Here is a 26,760-nt window from a genome sequence, read left to right as displayed (position 1 = left end):
TTTATCCGAGCCATATTTAATTCTAACCTAAACTAGGTGAATGGGTTTCGAACTTGGGTGCAGTGGGAAGATCACAATGCTCTAACTAACTTGGTTACGCCTAGTTCTGCGCTAAAACTCTTCAATATATAAACACCGGGTTGTCTTACAAAAGCTTCTACCTATATTATACAAATGAAGCATTGGATTCCATCTGTACTATGAAAACAATGAAAGGGGCAAAAAAGACTACAATCACTGAAGATCAATCATAATCCTCTAAAATGGTTTGAACATCCAATCGTTGTTCATGGGTGAGGGCGGTCGGAAAATCAACCAGAAACGTGACCTTCAAGTTTCCTCTCTTTCCTTCATCTTTAGAGACTGCCATGCCTTGGCCGGATATGATCTTTTCATAGCCAGGATATATGATGTCGTCGATCGTCAGCTTCATCTGGTCTCCACCCAGCAGAGGGATTGAGATGATGCAGCCAGTGAGAGCCTCCACCAATGGAATCTCTAGTGCCAACTCCAAGTCATCTCCTTCTCTTCTGAACAAAGGGTGTCGTTTTTCAGAAATCACAAAGATTATGTCTGCTGGGTATGCACCTGGTCTCTCAGTTCCCAATCCTTCAAATGTAATCTTTGTTCCTTTCTTCCATCCTGGCTCCACTTGTATTGTTACCAATTCATCTTCTTGAGCCAATTGCCTGCCATTAAAATACATTAATATGAAAAGATACTAGGAACAAGTAAGCAAATGATCTAAGCTTCACCCATATATATATGAGCAAATGATATTTGGTTCTGGAGTATCGCTTTTGTGCCACATTTACTAATCACATTGTTGATCCAATTTCTGCCAATTTAGGGTTTCACCTTCATAAAAGATGCAGTCAACAATATGATCAGCCATTCGTACTAGTCATAACATGTTTGATAAAGAGATCTCATTTTGAGTCGTTAAGTCAGACACATACATACGTACAAGTACATGAAAAAGAGACGTGATCAACATTTTGACGAGAATAGTTGTATAGTAAATCAAGGACAAGGTAACCAACCCGGTGTCTTTGACGATAGCCCTTGTGACCTTCATCTTCTTCTGGCATCCAAAGCACAGCTCCTCTAAGGTGCACTCAAGCTGCTTCTCAATGGCTGGGGGTTTCAACATCCCAGATGAGTTAGAAAACATGATGGGGGCGGGGCTCTTCCGGCTCTCACTTTTTGAGAGAAAGGGATGGGCGGGCGTGCAGTCTGAGCTTTTAGTAGTACACCCCGGCGTAGTGGGGGTTGCCGGAGAGGGCACCGCAGAATCGGGCCAGCTTTTCCGGCTCTTAGTTTTCTTGAGGGAGGGTGAAGGGATGCGACTCTTTGGGCTTGAGCTCTTTGAGAAACGAGGAGAAGACACGTTAAAGATGCAGTCCACGCTTTTGAGACCTCTAGGGCTTGATGGATCATGGCGTCGCATTCTTTGCAGGCTAATGCATCTAAAGCTGTGCAATCCATGCATGGTTTTCTTTTCTGTATCCTCATCCACTTCCTGTATGTATATACACATATATGTATACATATAAAATCTATCTTGATCAATACTACGTATACAAATTAGTTAATCTGTATGCATGCAATGCAATTAGATAAACACGTGAAAAAACGAGGTTGTTAATTATGGAAGCATAATGTTGCAGCATATTGATTATCAAGGTTATCGTTAATCTGCATGCATGCATGTAATTAGATAAACACAGGAAAAAGCATATTGATTTTCAAAGTTAATATTACAATGAAATTTTATTATCTTTCTAAGACATTCCTATCCACACGCAGTTCTTGTTTATAAATTTTGATCATTTTGTATACGAGAGGAATATTGCTCTCATCTTATGTTGTAAGATTGTTAATGTAAACTGTGTATATATGTATTGAACAATCATGCAAAATTGGCAATCTAACGATATATTTACCTCAAAAATCACATCATTGTCTTGAAATTGGTCAACTATGGCTTCCTCTTGTGGAGCTGAGCATGATTTCTTTTTCATGTGTCGCCATTTCTTGACAATGGATTTATAGGCAGATATATACAGATTCCGAATGGAAGGGATAAGAGGACGCATGGGTAAAAATCACGCACCATGCACAGATCAAAAGAAGAAGAACAACAACGAAGGTAACAAAAAGAGAGATCAAAAGATTGGCTATGTCCACAAGAATGCGTGTTTTGCCAAATATGAAACTAGCAGCGTTTTATAAGGCCTTTCATTGATAATTAGTTCATTCAGTTAATCAATCGGACGAGAAATAATTTCTCTACAACAGTTATATGCATTCGATGTCACGTTTGTGGCTTATCACATGCTAGTCAACCCAACTACTTATCGTGAGACACCGGTTGCATAAATTGGTCGTAGAGAAGAATTTTTTTAGGAGGACAGATAATTCTTTCTTACTTATATTGTTATATTGGCCTTCAAGGGTTGAGATGTTTTCTAGTCAACCTTAAAGATAAGATCAGAGGCATTAAAATGGTAATAACCTCCAAAGGTAATTGAGCACGAGAGAAGGTAAAAACCTACGTACTCAACAGCTGCTTTCCAGGGAAACAAATAATCCAAATATATATACTATGCAGGTGTCAGAAAATAGGATTGTTTACTAATTAAACTGTTTTAAAAGGTGGTTATAAGTTTTTCTTAATGTCCATGTAAAATAATGGTATGTATTTATATAATTTAAGAGAGCTGCTTGACAGACACATCTTATATGTCTCTTAGTTCATCCACTTTTTAATAAAAAAATTTAATGACACATTTGACATTGTGTATGTTAGGGTCCAAAAATTAGACAAGGATTGTCTGCCCTCTCACTTCCGGTGCCCTCCCGTGCCCTCCTGTTTTGTGTGGCTACGGTTAAGCCACGTCAACATTTTATATATTTTTTTTTATAGAGATAATAAGACAAAAATAAATAGTAATATACAATGTTGACGTGGTTTAACCGTGACCACACAAATAGGAAGGCATGGAAGGGCACCGGAAGTGAGAGGACAGACAATCCCTATCCCCAAAAATCTCACATGCAAGCCCATTTAAGCACTTGTTCAATAGTATTGATCTTTTTATCATAACATGCCACCAACCGAGTGCCTTGCTTTTAAAGGGAAACTTCGTTTGATTCAGTGGTTCACTAAAAAAGATTATCACTTCTGAAATTTGTGGTTTTGATAAAATTACTTTACACTAGGATTTCATAACATTGGTGAATAAAAAAAGTAAGTTTGGTGGAAAGCAAATTTGGTAGTGCATCAAAATGTCTCACTTTATCAATCATGTTGTCTAGTGGAATTATTGTATAGTGAACATCTTAGATCCTAAAATGAGTCACATATCGGAGGTTGCCAAGTGGATTGTGGTATGAATATTATGGAAGTTTATTGGGCCTATGTGAAGCTAAGGTGTCGAAAGACTTTGGAGTGCTTGGGAACATTAAAAGTTGGAGCTCATAATTTTGGGTTTCACGTCGGTAAGTTTGGGAGAGAAGAGACAATATTTCCTTTTGCCTTACCAACTAAATAGAGCACTTAGGAAAAAAGCCAATTTGCCTACAGAATAACGTTCAAACGTGAAGTTGTGTGCCTCATCAATGAGGAGAGAAGGGGTCTTCCCTTCAAAACTTACACAGAAAAACGAGGAAGGAAAATAAGGAAGTTGTGGGCTCAGGCCAGTGTTCACAAGGCTAGCAGCGTGCTCAAATTATTCTATACTAAAATCCAAACGCCAGTGTACTGTTCACGGACAGTGGAGTGGCGAAAATGCCCTCCAAATTTTTTCCCATCAGCTGTATCTTTTAGCTTTTTCTACAGTACAATGACGATTTTACCCTTGGAAACCACGCGTCTGTCATCAGTGGTTCTTCCGCTCCAGTTCTACTCTGCCTTTTCTTTGGGTTCCCTTCTCTCTCTCTCTCTCTCTCTCTCTCTCTCTCTCACCATTTTCAGCTTTTCCTTATTTTGGAGCCTAGGTTTTTTCTCTCTCCCACGCCTTCGTTGTTCTCGCTATCCGTCCTTCGCGTCTATGTCTCGCCGATTATTCACGGCCGTTTTCTTCTCAGAAATCTAACGATCTCTGGTGAGTTTTTTGCGTTTCTTGCCGTGTCTAATTTCAATTTTTTTTTTTCGTTGTTTGGGTGTGTGTGGCTTTGCGATGCGGTTTGATTTTTGGTTTCAGGAAAAGTTATCAATGCGATCTAAGGTTTTTTGGTGAGTTTTCTGCTTTGCTGATTGTATGTTGTTTGATTCTTTTTTCGTGCTTTGGGTCTGCCTTTCTGATCTGCTTTCATATTTGGTTTCAGCAAAAGAAGTTGTTTTAATTTTGGCCTTTCTGTCTGCAACCTGGCAAGCTGTTTGCGATCAAGGTATTTAACTTTTTTTTTTTTGGTGCTGGTTCTTTCTCCGGTGATGGCATGTTTGATTGGTCAAAAAATGAAATAATAAATTATGAGATTTACTGAATTATGCTTCATTTAATTAAATCTTTGGTTTTGTTGGGTTGTCATTGTTTGGCCTGTTCTAAACTTATATGTCTTGGGTTGTCAATTTTTTTCGGTTGTCATTTTTTCCTTTTATTTTCTGCTGGAAACACTATTATATTCATGCTAATTTTGATGAAAAGGAAATGTGTTTAATTGAAGGGTTAAATATGTATGAAGCAGGACATAGTATGCTATAAGACATTTTTCCTTTTATTCTCTGTTTCTTCGTTATCGATTTCATAGGATTTGGGTTTGGGCAGATCAATCCTGCAAACCGCTTCAATAACATGTCTTGGAACTCAATTGGCCACTATCAGTGCAGTCTCCATATTCTTGGTAATACACCAGAAGCAATCATCTCATGGCTTGAAAAGGATGGAAAGACAGAATCCAGGGCAATCACATAGCATTAACTCATCAGACATAATCAACATTTGGAAATGCTTTGTCTTATTTATTTATTTGATTAACAATTCAAACTTATCTTTGTATTTATTAGTATCTTCATTTCCTTGACAATTCAAGCATATCTTTTTTGTGTTTCTTTTTTTTCTGAGTGTTTAATTTTATTTGAATTTCTTAATTTGTTCAAAGGATGCTTTGTTTAGTAGCCATCTTATTTAATGATTTTTTTTTTCTTTTGGTTTTTGAGCACCAATGGTATTGGTGAATGGTGAAGAGGTTTGTATGGGTTCATGTATCTTAAACATGTAGTGAGAAGTGAGGGTTTTGTTTTAGTATTTTAGATAATTTGAGGAACATGTAGATACTAAGATTTGTGGTTGCTTTCTTAAACCATGATAAAGCAGTCCATGTAATTTTAACATAGATATATTTTTTTATCTAATGCTTGAGTATATGAATTGTTAATACGATAATATATTGGGCAACACTATGTGATTTAAAATGCGAAGAGAGACAATGAACCATGTTTGATATTTTATTTGTGTTGGCTGTTTTAAATTTGAGCTTTTTTGAGTTGGATTCATGTGTTTTGTTTAAGATATCATTTTTGGTTTATGAATGGTTTGCAAGTGTGAAAGTTTGCTTATTTTTTATGGTTGGATTCATGGGTTTTCTTAAGCTTTGAAGTTCTTAGTTTTTATCAAGAAATTTAATCTGGGTTTCATTTATTTGTGAAACTAGCACTTTTTTGTGAAGATTTTCAGTAAATGATTGCTTATTTGGCTTTAAATTTGATCTCTTTAAATTTTCAGGTTGTTCTAGACTTTGTCAACAGTGCAGAGTTGTCTTCGGCAGAGCTCGATAGCAACTCTAGGTCAGTCTGAATTGCCAGTAGATATGATTTTTGTTTAATTTATTCATCTTCTTTCAAATTTATGTGCAAATATTTTTGAAGCTCAAGTGATTCAAAGTTCAAATTTATTTGTAAAGTATAAGTGTGGGTGTGGACACCCAATATAACTTTTACATGGTGTTGCTATCTGGTATTTGATAGAATTATATTGGGGACTGTCTAAATTTTGGGTTTAGCTGCAGATGAAGCAAAATAAAAAGGTTATAAATTAGAGGTATAATTTAATTATTATATTTGATGCGTCATTTGATTAAATGAATACAGTAGGAACATTGATTTGACGTATGTGCTTTCGTATGGAAAACTGAATTTTGTGTGTTTATAAGTGCATATATACTCAATATTTATTTTAATTACAATGGAATTGACTGAAAATTATGGAGAATTAGTGTAAATTTACACACTTGAAGAAATAGAATGAAAATGTAAGTAAAGAAAAATTAGAATGTAATACATAATATCTTTGTGTGTGTGTGTGTGTGTGTGTGTGTAAGGGATTGATGACTAAATGTGCTACGTTAAGAGATTGCTTATTTCGTTAGTTAAGGGCAGCAGTTGATAGAAGCATAACCAAACCCAGATAAGAGTCACATTTTGGTTGCCTTCCTGTCCTTATTTTTTGTATTTTTCACTTAGCTCTATGTTGTTAACTGCAAATTTTGGTATTTTGTTCCCTTTAGTTTTATCTACTAATTATTGTTCTACGAATTGTATTCTTCAGTTAAATAATGATTAACTAGAATGTTCCAAAAAAAAAAAATAAATAAATAAAATCAAGCATTGCAGTGTTCGGTATGATAATTTACATCCAATATGATCATTAGCCAATCGAGAACCTAATTTGGGAATTGGGTTTTAAAGTTTTAATAGTTTTGTTGTGTGTAAATTTCTTGCTTTACCTACCAAGAATCTAATAACAAAAGGCTTAGTTATTTTCCCCAAATGGTTTTCAATTTGTTGTAGGTAAACAAGAGCTACTGGACTATTATGCACAGGGGAATGGAAGGAAAGTAAAAATTCAGGCTTTTAATACAAATTGGAAATTGAGCGACACTAAACAAACGATAGGTAAAACTAACCACTACATTCTTTCCATTTAAATATAAATCAATTGATTAAGTCTGTGTTTTAAAATGAAGTTTCAATTGTTTTCCATATAAAGTTTCCATTTTTCTTTAGAGTAAGAGAAGAAGCTTTAATTTGGATTTACAATTTTTCCCTTTGCAGATTTTCAAAGTAGGACCAAGCTTTCAAAAGGCACTTCAGGTTCTGGATTTTTTTTTTTTTTTTTTTGTTATGCTTTTGTTATATCAGGTTCTAAATTGCGCAACACAATTTGTCCCTTTGTCTAATCTACTCCAAAGACAGGCTGAGCAAAAGGAGGAAAGGTTTAAGCAGGTATGTGTACTGTGTGTTTTCATCAATACTTTCTCAGAATGTGCCTTCATTGTTAGTTTCTGTACTATTTTTCTCTGTCTAAAAATTTGAAATAAATATGATCTTTTCACTATCGCTTCTCCTTCCAAGTTTTTTCCACATAAAATAAAACAACAAATAAATATTTTGTTTCCCTTTTTCTACTTTATTCTTTGCAGCAAAACAAGCATGATTTTGTTGGTACTGATTATTTAGTGAAGCAACGGTTTCATATTGTGAACTGTTTTGCGTGTTTAACACTTTATTCTTTATGGTTTCAGTTTCCTAAATGAAGTTTGACATGTATGGAATTTGACAATTTACAACCATAAACTTCATTTCGCCCATGGACACCAATTTTGTTCCTTATTGTTGATAGAGTTGTAAATAAATTTGCACATGTATGTAAATAGTATTGTCTACTGTATATACGTATATAATTTTTTTAGAAATTCTATGTGTTATACAATTTTCATTCCCGCAGCAACGCGCGGGCACCCTTGCTAGTGCTACACTAAAAAGTAAAGTCATAGTTGCGTTCATGGAAAGGAATGAGGATGACTACAAGTAGGGAAATTAAAGAGATTCCCTAATGAGAGCTGGAAGGCAACCTACGACTTCCCTTTCGAATCCTTTGGTTTCCTCATTTCTTTTTATTCTGGCTATGTCTTGCTTCTTATTTCTCTGGATGCAGCTATGACTTCCCTTTTTGGTGTAACATCCAAGAACGCCTGCTTGTCTCGTAAAGTATGGCTGCGCACCATGCCCACAACACCATTTTCCATGGTCAATTTCCAGAGCTTACTTTTGGCAACGCTCCTTATTTTCCTTCCTCGTTTTCCTGTGTACTATGCTTGCGCGTGAGTTTGGAGGCAATGCAGCTCTGGGCTGTGGTTTCTTCCTAAGTATCCTAGTTAGTTTGCAATGAGAACGGGAAACTTGGTTTTGTTTGAGTGATTAGAGTGATTACTTTCTAATATTTGTACTAAAAAAAAGTTCAGTCGTTTTTGCTTCCACTTATTGCATATTGCATGGGATGAGGATTCCAAGATTCTCACATCCTATCCGTTCATCGTACATCGTACTACCAGCTTTTGTTAAGTATTGTTTGTATTTAATTTTAAACAAAAAAATTCAAAATAATCTCTAACTGCACAATGTACGAACGAATAAAATGTAAAAATCCAAATCCTATTAGATGTATCTTTTTTTTAAAAAGTTCAATTTTAATGCTTTAAAATAATCTCTTCGGGTAAGATTTGTTGGACTTTGATGCCATGAATTAGTATTACGTATTTCCCTTGCCCTCCATTTTTCTGTTCTCTTTTTGTGATACGTGGTGAATGGTTTCAAGATTTGGTTGTACTTTTCACTCTTTAGTTACTACTCTGTCCATCAACATAGGCCACCCAACCAAGCGTTTTGACCTCGATATCGACACTGGCAGTGACCTTACTTGGATCCAATGTGATGCTCCGTGTACTGTTTACACCAAGGCAAAACTTTAATGACCTAATGACTCTGTTCTCACCCTGCACTTGTGTGTCTGCACGGACGCGCGTTTGCAGCCCCGTGAGCATCTTTATAAACCCAGCAACAATCTTGATTGTTACAACAGTTACATTGTCTGCTACTCTAGCAGAGAAGAAAAAGCGATGTTAGTTTTCTCCGTCTTACAACTTAAAATGTTAAATCAGGTCAGCGGGTAACCCTAGTACCCGATAATACAGATATTCGTTATATAGATAATATTCTTGTATGGCAATGCCCCTGATCCATCTCTACTACAAACTGGTTGCATGAATCTTGAGTGACAAGAAAGGCGCAACTCATCTGCTATCGTTTCCAAAGCTATTCCTAGATTAGAGAAGGATGACGGTAAACAATGAGAGACATAGATCAATCTGGTTAATTTTCTCATTCTGTACAAAATACATTACACCTGCTCAGTACCTGCAAGAAGTGCAGATGTTGATTCATCACTACTATTTTCATGACTTGAAGGAAAAAACGGATGTACTCTTCTTTTTGCATTATCTGTTTGAGAAAAATGCTCAACAATGTTTCCGGTATGAATTAATTTATAATTAGTTCAAACCGATCATATCTACACCAAAAGGTTTCCGGTACTTTTGTTTTCGTTTCATGAACTGAACCATATAAATAAAACTAACCTGAAATATCAAGCGATTAAGTATGACGATGGAGGAGAGCATGCTAAATTACACGATTTGCACACTGCATATTACAAAGATTTTAGTCAGCTAAAAATGAAAAGACCAGGATCAACATCAAACTAATTTGATGCAATAACAGGGCATGATAACAGCAACCGAGGAAAAGAGAGACTATACGAGAATAGTTGAAAAGATTTCTGGTGTAAATGAAAAGAGAAGAAACAAATGGTAGATCAACATAACGCAAAATCACGTCAGAAAAAAGCAACCAGATAATCACCTTCGCATGGCAAATCTTTGTTATAGCCTCAACATGAAGGTTCTGCAGTTCTTCAAGAGTAGTGACATCAAGACCAGCAACATCTTCACCCTGAAATTTAATAAATCTTTCTCAACTCTTTTGATCTATTTTGATGACTTTATGAGGTAAAACAGAGTATGTTTAGGGTGAAGCTTTTATTCCTACAAACAGTTCTAAATATGAAAACTTCCGTTCAGTCACTTTTTGAAACCACAGGGGACGCATCACAAAAAAACCACGGGATTATCCATGGAACTGGGGTAAACCACAGATGGCTATCTGTACTTTCCCTAAAGATAAATCAATAAAGCATGTACCTTAAGTCTAGAGATATAGCATTCTAACTCTTTGCATCTTCTCCTTTCTTTCTGATAGCTGGTTCTTAAATCTTCCAATGTACCCATCTCATTTAGGTTTTCAGGGATTCCATCGTCTTTGAAAATAACTTCTGAATGACCATTACTTGGAAGAAACCCATTTTTTACTCTTGTACGTGAACTTTCAGATAGATGAACCCCGTCGAGTGACACATCCTCGGAATTAATGCCAGACTTTCTCAATTGTGCAACCAGCACCCACATGTTTGCCAGCTCATTTTCTAAATCAACTTCACGTTGTTTTACTTTATCTAACATTCTTCGCAAATCATCTTCTGTCTGATCTCTCTCAGATAATTCTTTCTCCAGAGAAGCTTCTCTTTGGCATCTTGCACTAAGTTCCCTCTGCAGCTCCTCAACCAAAACTACATCCTCTGGCCTTTTATGGCCTCGAGGACCATTTAAGCCATTTTTCTTGAAATCATATGAAGTAGACCTCTGACAATTTGATCGGCACTGAACCTCCTTTGCCGCAGCAAGGTCACCAGTCAGCTTTGCATTTTCATAAGAAAGTTTGGTTACTTCTTGAGCCAAGTTTCTAAGCTCAACTGCTGCAGCTGCGGCCAGCTCTTTGGCATATGAAGCTTCTTCTGAAAGTTTCATATTCTGAACTTCAAGCCCCTCCTTTTCTTCGGACAGTCTCACCTTATCTTGCTTTAAGTCCTCTATTTCAGAAGTCTGAGAAAATAAATTAAAAAAGCACTGGTGACAACATATCCCCGTCAAGTAAAACTAAAAATATCATAAGGACAAAGGGTCTATATTGGGTTTCTTAGTTCTGAAGATGCAAGGAAAGAATAGGAATAACCTGTACATGGATTTGGGAATTCAGATACGCATCTTTGTTGCAGTCTTTGGAGTCATCGAGCGAAAAGATTCTGTTTAAGCTCATCACACTGGTTGGTGTATTTTCATCAGCACAAGTTTCTTGACACAGACCAAACCTATCCCTTTTTTCATTGTTCTTTTGCACTAGCTCTTTGGGATATGTTTCGAGTCTAGTAGCCTCACTATCAGCAATTTGTTGTGAACTGAGCTGTTGTCTTAGCAGAAGAATCGTTTCTTGCATTTCTGCATTCTCAGAAATCTGCAAAAAGCAACAATATGATGATAAAAAATTCAAAAGTTAAAGACAGAAATGCAAGTACATGAAAAGGAATTTTGAACTTCTTTATAATTTACCTTAATCTGTAGTTGTTCCTGAAGTATCCTATTGTCAGCTGACTTAATCTTGAACGATCAACCGAAGACAGAGAGATAATTTAGTATGATGTCTTTAGCATTCTAAATTGAAAAAAAAATCATCTTTATTATGAAAGATTCAAGAATAACAAACCTCAAGTTCAAAAGTTTTCTCATTTAACTGTGTAGTAAGCTTGGACAGAGCCTACATGAGGATGTAACAAACTCATCAGAAAGCATGTACATGCAGGATTTACATACTGGAAAAACCAGCAATGCTTTATTAAGCATATGGTTAAGGAACCGAATAAATGAAAGCCAACACAACCAAAATATGAACATAACAGCGACAAACTCATCCCGTATTATATATAGAAGGATCATACGAGATGGAGTTTTACTTTTTCAACCAACAATAAAGTGGGACATTATAATAATAGTCTACTAGGCTAAGGTTCTTGAACACACTTTCCTTTTGGCTAAAATCAGGACATGTTTTATTTTCTCGATTAGCTCCCTTACATAATTAATTGATCTTGTTATATATGATCCCTCAACCGATGATTTGTGCTCCTTTTTTTGTTATACTAGATTTATTCAATCCCGTGAAATTAAAAAAAAACAGACCAAAGGATTTATGATTACATGGGGCATGTAACAAGGGACCTTCTCTGCTGAAATGGTTTTAGAAAGTTTAACTATACTAACAATCACTCAGAGTAGAATATGAAATAGGAAATAACAATGCCCCTTTTGTATTTACAAATTTGTATAGCCATGAGATATTGTTATCGGATTATCTGTCAGTCAGTTCAAAACATTTCATACAGTAAAATCATCATCTAACTGCTCTTAAAATCCATCAGCCTAGAAGACGCATAGTTTACCTGAGACATTTCAATGTTATTTGACATTTGTGGAGACCTCTCGAGTGATCCAATCATGCGTTGCTCTAGAACACATATCTGAAGCTTCTTTTCACTAATTTCCTCCTTCAACTTTTGCATTTGTTCCTATTTTAACAAATATTACCAAAAAAAAAAAAAAAAAAAACCTTAGACAAGAATACCAATCAGATTTAGACTTTTGTTCTTTAAGATGAATCTAAAGAGATGCCTCACCTTAAGCTGTGAATCTTCAGGGTTTGTAGCCGCTTGCTCTGAAAGTCTTTTGAGAGAACTTGTACACAATGCCACCTCCCCAGCTAACATTTTCACTTGCTCACGAAGAAGTTCGATTTGATCTGTAATTGTGGACCCAGTCTGTGGAAGGATAGTTATAGTAAATATGTTAACATGATCAATTCATGCTACAATAAGAAATACCTGCTGATGCTACTTCCTACAAATAAATAACAACCTAACTGCATGCACACACACTCAACCACTCCAAAATTCTCTCTATTATATATGCATGTATTCACTTGGAACAGATTTTATCAATGTAAAGCAAACACCACTCACCCGAGGTAAACGGCAACCTGCACCAAACAAATCACCTGCTTGGGTTCTTTCCGGACATGGGTTAATAATGGTATAATCATCTCCCTTTCTACTGACAGAATTTCTTTTTCCATCCTTCACATCACTAAATTTGACTCTATTTTGAGAAGATATTGAACAAGCTGCTGGTGACCCACTTGTAGAGCTCTCACTATCGCCGCTCGATGATAATCCAACAAAATTCTCAGGTTTCTGTTGAGAAATTGAGCTTTGTCTAGGTGAGTTCAATCAGTAGAATACTAACGAATGATACAAATGAAATCTGGATTTTCTTTTGCATAAATAAAATGAAAAAACAAATCTTAATAGTGCATATTAACAAAAAAATATAAAGATAGATAACTATACAGATGATGGCTCAATTAAAGCCAACAAAACAAAGTGTAGATTGAAAGCAAGCATTGACTTAGGAAGGAGAGGACTGTCATCTCATCAACTACATCCTATGTTTTCTCCTCTAACAAACAACCTAAATATATGAAGTCCATAATCAACACAGGCGTTAAAGGAGAAAACGGGAACTTACTTTCAATTTAAACCATCCTAGCATTCCACGCTTTTTGTTTCTTTTGTAATCTTTGACCAACTCATCTAGATTAGTGATCTCATCTCTTCCTTCCACTGAAATCTCAGACGCATAACTTCCAGCATCATCATCAACAAGGTATTCCCGTTTCTTGTCAGGCAGATATGCAAGCTGCATAAAAAGGAGTTGGTTGGTAAATCTAATAAGATATGGCCAATAATTTACAGTTTCTAGTGTGACAAGGTCAAATCATTAAAAAAATTATTCCTCAAAAGTCAAAATACAAATTCAAAGAATCTACAATCCACCTTCACTGCATGAAAATCCTAAATCACCCACCTCATCTTCCCCAAAAGAATGTCTCCGTCTATGGCTAGGTCGTTCAGATATGCTTGGCGGGATAGTATTTTTCGTGGAAACTAAGATTAGTTTAGTCAATCGTTGTATCCTTCCCATTAAAGCTGCCTTGGCTTCTTCTTCCTCTTCCAATCTTGACCGCAACTTTACCTGACCAGCTTCCAGCTTTAACATGATGAAACAATATGTATTAGAAGCAAACAACAAACGACTAAATCCTGGATAAAGTTAGCTGTTTATATGTCTACACAGCAAAGAATCCCATTTTCAACGGGAGACAATAACTGGCATTAGGGACTTCATACATTCTGTAGCTTACACCTCAGGGAATTGTAACATTGCACTCAAGTCTAGATTACCATACTGTTCTAAGGCAAAAGAATAAAGTTATCATATTGGTCTAGCCCTCCGGTTATATATATGGTTCTTCTGTCCTAAGGACCTCAAATATGGTCCCATTTTTCAGCAGATCGACCAAATATGGGTGGATGAAATGCAAAACAGATTAGATGCATCTCAATGCATACCGTGCATCCATCTCTTATCTAACGACTAGGAGACAGAAATATAACTTCATTCAAAAACCTTAGTTAAGGACCTTAGGACAAAACTTTTATTGATTACTACCTAAAGAACAAATATAAACCAAAATATGCTAGTTTTGTTACTTCACACAATGTAGCAGCACCAACCTGAAGCTTCAAATTAACCAGGTCTTCCTGAATAGTTGGAGTCATATTTGGATTCTCCATCATGCCACGTCTTAATTGCTGAAGTTCTTGCTTTAAACTGGAAATTTCTTTCTGATACTTCTTTATAAGAGACTTTTCATCCACAATCTAAAAGAAAAAGTCAAGAACGAAGAAATTGTAAGCTGGGACTACAAATACTCAATATTTCTATTAGTGCCACTCTACATAAAAGTAACTCTGAGATTCACCTTATTTTGGGAAGCCTTGAGTTCCACATGCTTGCTCCGGTGAGCAAACTTCAGTGTGTTGTGTGTCTCCTCACTATTGCTTGATGCAGGAGTCACGGTGCAAATAAGCTGAACTCACCATAACAAGAACATCCTCCAGAATCATTAATCACATCACTATTAACAAAAAAGATACCTTACGTGACAATTAATTGGATAGTTGTAAAGACAAAATATGATCACACGGACACTAGACGATCCAGAAGTATTGCATTGAACTTACAGATACACGTCCATGACCACTTAGGGATGACTGCAATAAACGGGTGAGTTTTGAATCTCGATATGGAACATGAGTTGCCTTTCCATCTGTCAATTTAGAAATCACCTGCAACAAGAGACAACTTTTAGATTAATTGCTTGCCTGCAACAAGAGACAGTTATTAGATTAATATCAGTGCAAATATAGGCACATGAAGAATCTGAAGCTCTACATCTGATAGCATTTTATTACAGAGTCCACCAGTTCTCCAACATCACGCCATGATAAGTAATTGAAGAACCACGGCATAGTTATTTTTTTTCTTCATATTTTGAGATTTTTATGCACAATTATACCGATAAGTGATAAACATGAGAAATGTGCAAACCAAAACATGCTATAATTCTAGAGCATATTTATTGCAGTACCAATAATGTTGGGAAGAAGAAAAGACATTGCATGAAACAGTAAAGGGTTAAATTATGTTAATAAGTTGAATTCTGGGAATTATTTTTACTTTAAACACTACAAACCCAATCAAAGAAGACCTAAGATAAGAATTATCTTACAGTGCCAAGCGTAAGTAAGCTTTTATTGATGTATGAGCCCTCCCTTCTTCGCAATCCAGTTGTTTCAGTTTTAGAACTCTCAGATCCTGCAAGATCAATTAAGTGCTGCCAAAAAAAAATTGAATTGTGTAGGGCTCAGCATCAGATTGTAACAAAATATTTTAATTTATATCTAAATCCACCAGATTGTAGGGCCAGATTGACGAAACTATGGTGAGCAACTTTAAATTTCAAAGATGAGAAGACATTACCAACTGGGACAAGGTGACATCTTCTTTATCATGATTTTCACCACGTGGACTGCTTTCAATAGTCTGATGAATTGTTATATATTAGCAAAGTGGAACAAAAAGTAATACAATAAATACAAGAGGGAGGAACCACTTCATGAAGGTCTAATAAGTTTAGTTGCCATCAATTTTACTTGACAAAGAAAATGCTAGCATATGAACAACTTACTACAATATCTCTAAATTAGTCAGCGGATGGTTATTCACTTGTTTTTTAAAGGGTGTTTACATTTAAAAGAACTTCCTTTCCCCAATCAGTGGTTTTGAGTAAATTAGAAACTTATAAAAGACTAATCTGAAAGGGTAACCTACCAGAATCTTGTATAACATTATAGACACCTTTATCACATAGTAATTAAAGATAGTTACCAATGTGAATATAGTGTGGCTGCGACTGCTAAGCAGATTGAAATTATTAGAACCAACATGCCTATGCTCTGCAATAAAAGAAGAAGAATGTTAAAGGTGCTCAGCAGTAGAAACAGTGGCTGGAAAAGATACAGAGTATATGCAGATAGGGAAAAAAACAACCAACAAGGTGGAACAATGGAAAAGGAAATATAGTGCTCATGAATGCATATGAAATCGTAGTATTTGAGACCGACACGAGTACCAAGTAGAAACAACAAAGCTTCTGCCTGGATCATGTAGACAAACGAACTCATGTTAATACCTTCTCCTGTTGCTATCAAGGAAAGAGCATGAGCAGGAGATAATACAACTTCCTCTTTGATTGCTTCAACATAAGTTCCCTGCCCAGTAAAATTGTTCCAAATGATAAGGTTAATGACTTACAAAATGAAATGCAGGTACAAATTAAGTGAAATAAAGTAGAACCAGATCTGAAGGGTTTAGGATATAAGATTTATAATTTAGGTTTTACTTTTGAGTAAATGTCAAAGGAATCAAAGATGTAAAGACAATTTCATAAAAGAAAAATGAATGCCAAAATAACTACTAGTTTGAGATGACAAATTCCATCACACATATGAGAGAAGGGGAAGAGATGAAGCTGAGCATGGAAGAACTGCAGCCTGAGGTAATAATTAATGAATAAGAGTGACACCTAAAGGGTGGCCCAGTTCACACTCACACCAATGCATGGTCTAGGGAGGGCAAGGCATGTGTTACCATACACATGTATCCAGCGAGATTTCTTTCAGGACTCAACCCCCATTTGCTAGGTGGATCGTGGCAAGCCATACCATTGTATATGAACTAGATGCTTTCTAGGACCTGAAACTTTCTCATTAACATAGTTTAAAACACATCTCTATCCAAAGCCCACATTCTAACTGATTTCTAGAGTTTGATTATGTAGGTAAAAATCCAACAGGTGGCCAAACACCCTACTCAAGCCAACTCCATGTGCATAGACATATAGTTTTCCTGTAATATACTCATTTCATTTTGCTCTTAGTCATACAGATAATCTAGTCAAAGCATTCAAAATCCAGTATGTAGATTTATAGAAAGAAAAAAAAAACATGCAAGAAACTTGAGGAGAATATTAACAGTCATCTCTGAGCAAAAAATACAAAGAGTCTTAATTCCTTTGTGAACATAAGCACCTGAGCATCCTCTCTTATTCGTAGGTTCTGTCCTGTTGGATCAAGTAAGTCATTTATGACCTGGAAAAATAAAAGGGCTATAAAAAGTAAGTTGGTAATAATAACAAAGAGAAAGCTGCACTCCTAAGGTCTTTATTTTGAGGACCTGTGAGGTCCTCTTTTATATGAGCCTTCAGATTAATAGTACGGTAGATTAAGCCATCAACCTAAACAATTCTTGTTACAAGGAAACAAATACAAATTGATAAAACAAAAAAAACAAAAAAAGAAGCGAAGAAGGTTTCACGTCATGTCAAATCCCTTCCATCTGCAAAACCTAGCCTCCTCATCAAATTTCATCTAATATTTTATCAGTAATATTCAAACCCAGTTAGTTACAAAGCACCAAAAAAATTGAGATTGTGTGGTTTTGAAAAATGGGATTCCCTTCTTCTTGAACTTGTGAACTCTTTTCTCATATCAAGGCTTCCCAAGACGGTAAAAAAATTGAAACAAGTCCCTCTCCCTTTTACATACGCGAAAATGAAAAAACCAAAAGCTCAGGAGGTGAGAAGGGTAGTGAGCAATCGAAAGAGAGAGAGATGGAGAGAGGAAGGGGATGTGGAGGAGAGAGATGGTAGGGGAAGAAGACGGAAGGTTTCACGCAAGAAATTTTTTTTAAACATAATCACTTCACATAATTATTGTGTTTCGGTGTAATAGGGATAATTTAAGTTAGCTTAATCTACCATAAGATTAATCTGAGGGCTTATATGAAAAAGGACCTCACAGGTCCTCAAAATGAGGACTGTAGGAGAGTACTTCTGATAACAAAGACATGACAAATTGGCTCATGTTTTTGACATTTTGACAAAAAGAAATTTCTTTTTTTATATTTTACATTTTGTTAGTTCAGTAAAATGAAGACTCCACAGGATCTAGCAAACAGAATCATCTACTAAGTTAGTGATATTTGTTATGTAAAAGTGGTCAATCACATTTACCACAAGGACACAAAAGTAAGAGACGAGTATGTGTGCCTAAGATATTAAATGTTGAAACCTCAATGAGTAATAACTTTATTTAGAAAATATAAAAACTATAAATCTGAGGAACATAGTATAGGACTTTGGATGAAAAAAAAATTATGGCTTAGATCCTTTTTTCTTTTTATATTTTATTTTCATATTCCTTTTGTCTTCAGGCGAATCCAAATTTCAGTTAAATCATCATCTACCAACAAAATTCCGTAAAAATAAGGTAACCCAAGTGCCAAATCATTTCCAGTTTTCCTTATTATTCATAAGAGAACTTTTTTTATCATCACTACCACAGAAACTCTCTCATCAATGCCGTGAGTCCATGTGCACTTTCATGCTCATTTTTTATAATATTACCAAACAGTGATTGAAGCCTCTGATCTATCCAATGCTTGGCTACTCCTCTCTTCCAACTTACATGCCCAATTAATAAAAGAACTATTTAATAATCCTCATCAACCTTCCATTTGTCCTCATTTCCTAAATTCAAGTTTGCAAAACCAAAGCAAGCTCAATACTAGATTCTTGTGATCACAAGAAGTTTTCAGTGAAATTCTCAAATATCTAAAAGTTTCTAACTTAATGAAGGGGCATCCTGGACTCATTACATCAGATCCTTTGCAAGCATTACTCTTTGGTTATTGAATCATTCTTGGTTCTGAGTCTTCAGACACCACATGATATTTTAATACAGTTGACTGAACGGTATCTGGTATCCCACTATCATAGCAAAAAGCTCATTACCTCTTGTCCAAAGTTATGTAATGTAACTAGCTCCCTAACCAGGACAATTTTCAGTGGCGTGAAACAAAGTGGGACACGCCCAGCAAAGTAAAGTATAAATTCCCAGGTCATAACAGTTTTTGCATGTATACCATTATTACCTAACAAAAAGCCACTTCAAAATAATACATACAACAATGACCAGACTCCAATTGAAAGCTTTGCACAACGCAACTAGAAAAGACTGACCTCATTGTATATTTCCAGATATGAAACACGAAGAAGAAACTCCCGCCCAGGTGTCTGATACATGATTAAAGTTATCTAAACTCATAATACAATACATAAATTAAAGAAAATAAGATTACCAGCTAATTAGAAACATGTCCTTTACCTCCTGTATAATTCCAAAAACATCCTTCACTGCCAGTGGAATAATTCCTGGTGACTTTTGCTCCCCCTGGAATACAAAATGTAACTACAAATTTGTACTTTGTATAATTTGCAAACATTGAAATATTGAAACGCACACGATATACGTCACAAAAAGTTCCACAATGAGAAAGAAAACTGCAGGAAGAATAAGAAGACGTCTCAATTTTCTTTCAAAGGAATTCCCCTTCGCTGGGGTGAAATAAAGGAAAATGCAACTACGAAGGCTGCTTATGACATGGGCCCTGTTTCAATCGCATCAATGCATTAATCTCAGCAAGAGATTGCCAATACAAAATCTGCGTACAGTTGGTAGTCATGAAGTGCAAAATATACGGGTGAAAATACTGGCCTAGAAGTGACAATGTAAGACTTCAGATAGACAATCTAGACCACCTCTACTTACATGCATTGTATGTGTTTTCCCACTACTAGTAACCCCATATGCAAACACGGTACCTGCATAAAAACAGAGCATCTTTAGCCAACATAAGCAAACACAGTACCTATGGCACCACACGCATATATCTTCAAATATATACATATAACCGAATTATAGGAACGAGACAGTCTATGACTGGTAGCTATTTGGTTTTGGAAGTTCTAGTTGAGATATCAAAAAACAAAATGACAACGAAAAAATGAAAAGTACCAATTGTTATTACTTAAAACCAAACTCAGTGAACTATTTACCATTAATCCCTTGCATAACACCACTAACAACGTGTTGTGCGGCAACATCATAGACATGGCGTGTCGTCGTTGCTGGACCAAAAACCTTATCTGCAGCACCAGTACCGCATATGAGCAATTACAAAACACCATAAAATTCGCATTACTTCAAGATAGCCAAGCAAATAGATAAAGCAGTGCGTAACTTCAAAATGCAGCTTATGAGTAGCAAATACTCGTGTCTATAACTATAATAACTAAATATAACTGAATCAACGGCATGAAGTAAATAAGCAGCAAAAGAAAATAATAATAAAAGAAATTCAAAAGCAAAATTAATGTAAAAAATTAAGAAAACTAACCGAAACCGTAAACAATGCAGGAATTGGACTCGTTCCTGACTGTATAATCGCCATCAGCATACCACGCTATTTCGTCCCCTTTGTTAATCTCCCGAGCACTGCACAAATCGAAAGTCAAAATTGGTAAAAATGCACAATTCAACAAAAAAGATCAGAACTTTTTGTCAAAAACGTGAAAAGAAAGCACCATGGCGGTAGGTGACGGCCCAATCGGAGAAAGAAGAGTACCTGAGGGGACGAAAGCGGACAGTGACGGTGACATTCTCCTTGGACTTGGAGACATCGGGCGGGGACGGCAGGGACGGCGGGTTTGGGCTGGCGGAGGAGAAGGCCGGAGACAGAGAGGGCTTGGACGTCGTGGAGGAAGAAGGGGTGGCAGGGCGAGGCGAGGGCGTAGGAGGCTTGGTGGGTCCGGAGGACTTCCGGGAGCGAAAAGGCGAAATGGAGGACCTTTGAGACCTTGAGCTGGAGGTGGTGCCGGAGAACATTGCTGGGTGCAGAAAGAGAAAGAGGAGAGGCCGTCAGAGTCCGGCGGGAGGTGCTGGGTGTGAGAAGGCCGGCCGGCGGCTACTGCTGGGTGCACCGGGCAAGGCAGCTGGGTTTTGGGTGTGAAGAGAATCGTCCTCCCTCCAAAAACAAGGACTTTTGGTGGTTTTTGAATTGAAAAAATTGTCTTTTGTCTGCGCTTGTTGGTTGTGGCTTTCGATGACTCTGGAAATGTCATAATTGCCCCTCAGATGATTCCCTGTTTTTAATTTTTTTATTGTTTTTTATTGGAAGAATATGTAGATTTCGGTCAAGTTTTGTGTTTGGCGTTTGGTATGATTACCAATTGACCTTTTCAACATTTTTTTATACCACTTTAAAAATGTATGGAAAATTCAGAACAATAACTAAATTTTAGACCCGATATAGATTTATAATCATGATAATGAAAATCGAAAATCAAAAACAAAAATTTCTAAACAAATGATATTATGTACACTAGAGAGAAAAAGTGGGCTTAACCTCATAATAGGCTAGCAATAATGTGGTCCAAACTCGTTTTTGGAAATAATCGAACATAAAGTCTCTTATTTACAAGTGAAAAATAATACCACTCGACTGTAGTACTAAATGGCATAATTATCAAAAGTTGATCTAAAAGACTATACACTTCCTCATTTTCTTTGCTCGTACACGTTGTTTCTATGCTTGCAATTTACTGATTCTATATAAAATTGAACCCCATATAGAATTGGACCCTACTTTTGCAATTTACTGATTCCATTTAGTTTACGATGCATACCTCCTCCGTTCAAGTTGAGTGAGAGAAAGACATCATATTTTGTACAAAATATTTCTATTGAGCAATGTTTTAAAAAACTCGTATCAGGGCGCGCCTATGCAGCTAGATTTTAGCCTTTGTTTTGTGGGAGGTAGGGGTAAGGCGGTGATAGGATGCGCCTAGGCGTTCAACTTGGGTCTTTTTTTCCTTCAAAATTCATGTCTGCTTCTAAAATGCAAGAGACTGATCTAGTTTAAACAAAGAAGAAAGAAAGAGTTTCTCTCTCCAAACCCTACGTGACAAAGTCTAACTTTACCTATTTTCTATTTTTTTATATTTAATTGTTGCTCATTTAGATTCCGCCACCTAACATTTTAATTGGCAAAGTTTCATTTCTCTTCAAATTCCCCATAACTGCTTCACTGAGCCTTTATTTTCCTTCAAATTTCATATAACAATTGATTCACTCAGCCATTATTTCATTTTAAATCCCCCATAATTTATCCACTCAACCTTTATTTCCTTTGGAATTTCCCAATAATTGTGATGTTCATCCTTTATTTTCCTTGAAATTCTCTACAATTATGACCACTCACCCTTATCTCTCTTAAAGTTATCTATAATTGCTTACAATAAAATAAATAATTACAACTAGACTTAGTAATGAAGAGATAATATTATCTTTGATTTTTCTTTTTGAGAATAATTATCTTTGATTTAGTTATAATTATCTTTGTTTTACAAAGTATTATATTTTATAAATATATATATATATGTATATATATATATATATTAAAATTTTAAGTACCATGAGCTTTCGCCCATCTGTAGGCGAGGCTATCTATAGGACGCCTTCGCCTTTTAATACTTTGCTATTGAGTTGCCTTCATCTAACTGGAGCTGAATTCGATAGAGTAAACATGGAATCTCTCTAGATGGAGGATTTCTTGTCTATAGGGCGAGTTAAGAAGTTGAGTTCGAGTATCTCCTTGGGAGCCTCGAGTGGCTCGACAAGGCCAACCAGCTTCGCAACAAGGACGACTCTCTCCCAGATGTGCCCCATGTCCACTGTGCTCGTCCAAATCACTTTTGGTAAAACCTTTCTTTCTTCGGTACTTTCTTGGCTAACATTTCTCTCTCACGCTTAAGAGCCTCCATGCTGTTTTCGATTACAAATTAAAAAAAAGGGGGGGATCTCTAACTTAAATTTATAATTATCATAAATTTTAAATGGTGACTATAATTCTATATGAAGTCTAAATTTCCGTTAGTTTTCTAAATTTCTCAAAATGTGGTAGTAGTAATAGTAGGTTAGAAAAAGTGAGAATGATACTAATATATTAAATTTATATATGAACCACACACTTTTACAGTGTGCTTGAAATTTTGAGTGTAATGGGTAGCCTAATTTGGTATCGAATTTGCCTTCGAACGTAAAATCTCTTACTTTTAAGTGAAGATGAATAGCACAAAGACCGTAGTACTGAGTGACGGCTCTTTAATTAAATCTCATAAAACAACTAACTATTTAACGTACAAACACTATAGATTTTTTCAAAATTAAAAATAAAAATTAACAAAAGTTTATTTATTTATTTATAATAAATTGTAGAAGTTGGCGCCATTGACTGGATCACTGAAACCCTCGATTCTCACTGAGAGCAGCCAAGCAGTCGACTCTAGTCCCTACCATGGCGGAGCCAATCACTCTCATGGACATCGACGACGATGACAACCTATCTGTACAACCCAACAACAAAGGCAAAAACGTCGTCGTCTCCGCAGCCGCCCCTTCCCACGGCAAAGCCACGCCGTGGGTCGAGAAGTACCGCCCTCATTCCCTCGCAGACGTCGCTGCTCACCGCGACATTGTCGACACCAGTAAGCAATTCCTTCTCTCCTTGATTGGCGGTATCAAGTGTTGGATTTTCTAGGGTTTATGCTGATTATGCTTGTTGGGTTTCTCTCTATTATAATTAGTTACTGTAGTGTTTGTTTGGTGAGAAAATCTGGGAATAAAAGATGTTCATTTGTGTGTATATATTCGTATGTATGTATATAATTTCAGAGATGGAGAAATTAGAGAAAAGCAGCACAGTTTCCCTTTTGTTTTTTTTCCCTTGCTCACCTCGAATGTAAAGAGATCCTAGGGGTTTGGCTTGATTTTCCTAATGTTTCGATTTTCGGCATGAGCGGAGCATAATTTTGGTTAATCTTAATGCTTATAAGTAGTTGTCATTCATTTTAATTGTTTAGTTATCCATTAGTTCAATGTGTTTTTGTGGTGGGGTTGCATAGTTGATAGGCTTACTAGTGAGAACAGATTGCCGCACCTCCTACTATATGGCCCTCCTGGTACTGGCAAAACTTCAACTATTCTTGCTGTGGCACGCAAGCTCTATGGAGCGCAGTATCACAATATGATTCTGGAGTTGAATGCATCCGATGACAGGGGGATCAATGTTGTGCGACAACAGATTCAAGATTTTGCTAGCACGCAGAGTTTCTCGTTTGGGTAAGACTTCGATTTGTGCCTGTCATTTGTTAATTTATATTTTGGTGATTTCTGGTTGTTTTCCAGCCTTATGAATATATTTCTTTTCTGAAAGATTATAAGATTTCAGACAACCAACGATGGCTATGCATTGTGATGCTATTTGATGTTAGTTTCTGCAAGTTATTATGTCTAACGTTTAGCTGTGTGATCAAGCTTATAGGCCGTTTATGTCTGTTCAGGGGTGATAGTGCAAAGTCATCTGTAAAAATGGTATTGCTGGATGAGGCGGATGCTATGACAAAGGATGCTCAATTTGCTTTGCGAAGGGGTATGAATTGTTTGATGAGATTTTTGTCGATTCCAACTTCCCAAATATCTCACTGATTCGTTTTTCTAATATACTTTTGTGTTTGGTGCAGTGATTGAGAAATACACAAAGAATACTAGGTTTTCACTAATTTGTAATCATGTCAACAAGATCATTCCAGCATTACAATCACGATGTACTCGTTTCCGATTTGCTCCACTTGAGGAGTTTCATGTCTCAGATAGACTCAAACATGTTATAGAAGCTGAAGGGTAAGTACTATTCTTTTACTCACATTTTTTTGGGTGCGTTGATCGTGCATTATGTAGATGTTGCCTTTTATGTTTTCCTATAGAGGATGAAAATTAAATTCTGTAAAATCACCCTTTCTGTATAGTAGAACTAAAATGTAAGCAAGGTTCTTCTCTGTTGAGGTTAACTATTACCCATTTCGTCAGTGTCAAGTTTAAAGTGGGAAAAAGGTTTAGTACTTTTTTGGCGTACTCATTGTTCAACAAGGTCATGCTAGAGGGGATTTTTTTTGCATTAAATGCTTCCAAGAACTGTGAAAGATTCTAAAGATGTGATTCGGTAATTTCAAACAAGAAAACGTAGAAGCCTAGCCGGGGAGGGAGATTCTCCTACTCCTTGTTATAATACATAGTTGAAAATAGAGTGGAAAACTCGGTTCAAAATCAAGCCCAAAAAACGACCCTTTTGTTAAGGCAAATATAGTAATATAACTGTGCTTCAACAGCAAACATTATGGTTGTATGTCAGAAATATATTGACAAGTTGAGATTTATTGATTGGATTAGGCTTGATGTGCATGCGAGTGGCTTAGCGGCAGTTGTACGGCTTAGCAATGGTGACATGAGAAAGGCTCTGAACATTTTGCAGGTTAAAGATCTCTACTCAGATGTTACTTGTCTGTGCATTTGTCTATTCGTCTTTCTCTTTTGCTTTGCAAAATCTGTTTGTGTGGCAATGTATCGATTCATAAAACGACAGGTTAGGGAAATGACATTTTTCCTTGTAATATGTAAAAATTTTATGAAATCCTTTATTCCTCAATTAGTAATAGCAGAAACTCAAATTACCTGCGGTACCGTATGACTAGATTTTTTAAATTTGTTTTTTCATGATTATGTTAACGTCATTTCTATTTCAATATACGCAGTCAACTCATATGGCTTCACAGCAGATAACTGAAGAAGCGGTATATCTTTGCACAGGAAATCCATTGCCCAAAGATATTGAGCAAATATCTTACTGGCTTTTGAACGAATCATTTGCTGAGAGTTTCAAACGTATTCAACTATCTTATTTGTTTACGTATTTGTAATTATATTGTCAGAGGGAAAAGTTCTTTAGTGTTTTCTATTTTTCACTTGATTGCAGGAATATCTGACATGAAAGCAAGAAAAGGGTTGGCTTTGATAGATATTGCAAGAGAAGTGACCATGTAAGTGTTATACATTTTTCTACATTTTCTCATGGCATTTTGTTTGCTTCGTCTCACCTACACTGCTTTCGTTGAACAGGTTCGTTTTTAAGATTATGATGCCCGCAGATGTTCGAGTTAAATTGATTAATGATTTAGCTGACATAGAGTACGTGTCTTCCATCTTAACCTCTTTTCATTTTCTTATTGTTTTCTTCATTCTGGACTATACAAATTAGGCAGCCAAGTTTATTGCAACGTGGTAATGGTGATACTTGGTCAGAGTATAATAAACGATAGTTCATCAATTTGCTTCAAAAAATGGAGAGGGAGATAGTGCATTTGCAGAAATTGCTTGCCAATATATGATACCGAAGATTGTAAATTTGTTCAAAATGCTAATTGAGTATGCGATAAAAGTTGGAACTGGCTGAGCCGAATTTAACACTAATCTGTAGGAGTTATTTAACATTTGCAGGTACAGGTTGACGTTTGGGTGCAATGATAAGTTGCAACTCGGATCACTGATGGCCACTTTCACAAAAGCTCGATCTGCACTTGCTGCTGCTGCGAACTAGTTGTGTTGTGCTCGTTTAATTTGCGGGTTTTGCTTCATGTTGGCAATGTACTTATGAGACAGATGTCGGTTCATTACACCAGTAATGCTCGAGTTGAGAGGATGTCAAGATGTTGTTATATAAGCCTTACGTTTAGTTTTGAAACCTCAATAGAATCTGGACATGAATGAGCGTCAAAGT

At 36.2% G+C, this 26,760-nt stretch overlaps 3 protein-coding genes across 5 annotated transcripts; 1 reads left to right on the top strand and 2 right to left on the bottom strand.

Annotated features, from left to right (window-relative positions):
* Nucleotides 1-94: 94 nt before the first annotated feature.
* Nucleotides 95-2,099, bottom strand: LOC103967530 (dnaJ homolog subfamily B member 13-like). The gene is made up of 3 exons (XM_048569421.1): nucleotides 1,947-2,099; nucleotides 1,044-1,522; nucleotides 95-689 (listed from the first exon to the last, which is right to left on the bottom strand). Exons 1-3 carry the CDS (start codon nucleotides 2,097-2,099, stop codon nucleotides 245-247), a joined length of 1,077 nt encoding a protein of 358 aa, XP_048425378.1. The 3' UTR covers nucleotides 95-244.
* Nucleotides 2,100-8,852: 6,753 nt separating this feature from the next.
* Nucleotides 8,853-21,172, bottom strand: LOC103967524 (kinesin-like protein KIN-7C, mitochondrial). Of its 3 annotated transcripts, XR_001954954.2 has the most exons (27): nucleotides 20,716-21,172; nucleotides 20,488-20,585; nucleotides 20,147-20,236; nucleotides 19,860-19,912; nucleotides 19,416-19,481; nucleotides 19,271-19,324; nucleotides 17,280-17,339; nucleotides 16,382-16,460; nucleotides 16,078-16,145; nucleotides 15,670-15,732; nucleotides 15,419-15,523; nucleotides 14,871-14,975; nucleotides 14,609-14,716; nucleotides 14,361-14,507; nucleotides 13,651-13,833; nucleotides 13,312-13,482; nucleotides 12,747-12,977; nucleotides 12,405-12,545; nucleotides 12,171-12,296; nucleotides 11,438-11,488; nucleotides 11,284-11,331; nucleotides 10,910-11,188; nucleotides 10,042-10,779; nucleotides 9,704-9,793; nucleotides 9,421-9,484; nucleotides 9,200-9,283; nucleotides 8,853-9,103 (listed from the first exon to the last, which is right to left on the bottom strand). XR_001954954.2 is itself a non-coding variant. In XM_018652415.2 (26 exons), exons 1-25 carry the CDS (start codon nucleotides 20,973-20,975, stop codon nucleotides 9,464-9,466), a joined length of 3,435 nt encoding a protein of 1,144 aa, XP_018507931.1. In that variant the 5' UTR covers nucleotides 20,976-21,172; the 3' UTR covers nucleotides 8,853-9,103; nucleotides 9,421-9,463. The 3 variants fall into 3 exon arrangements, 2 of the variants coding, with proteins under 2 accessions (XP_018507931.1, XP_009379049.1); XM_018652415.2 differs by lacking the exon at nucleotides 9,200-9,283; XM_009380774.3 differs by lacking the exon at nucleotides 9,200-9,283 and having other exon boundaries at nucleotides 8,853-9,199; nucleotides 20,716-21,170.
* Nucleotides 21,173-23,358: 2,186 nt separating this feature from the next.
* Nucleotides 23,359-26,758, top strand: LOC103967511 (replication factor C subunit 3). The gene is made up of 9 exons (XM_009380761.3): nucleotides 23,359-23,635; nucleotides 24,053-24,269; nucleotides 24,491-24,579; nucleotides 24,671-24,830; nucleotides 25,377-25,458; nucleotides 25,739-25,868; nucleotides 25,960-26,023; nucleotides 26,103-26,171; nucleotides 26,481-26,758. The coding sequence occupies exons 1-9, from the start codon at nucleotides 23,446-23,448 to the stop codon at nucleotides 26,578-26,580; spliced, it is 1,101 nt and encodes a 366-aa protein (XP_009379036.2). The 5' UTR covers nucleotides 23,359-23,445; the 3' UTR covers nucleotides 26,581-26,758.
* Nucleotides 26,759-26,760: the final 2 nt, after the last annotated feature.

Source organism: the organism of the source record quoted next, unplaced genomic scaffold, assembly GCF_019419815.1.
Source record: "Pyrus x bretschneideri cultivar Hongxiangsu unplaced genomic scaffold, Pyrus_bretschneideri_v1 Contig100, whole genome shotgun sequence".
NCBI classification, from domain to species: Eukaryota; Viridiplantae; Streptophyta; class Magnoliopsida; order Rosales; family Rosaceae; genus Pyrus; species Pyrus x bretschneideri.
This window is presented reverse-complemented; position numbering and strand designations above follow the sequence as displayed.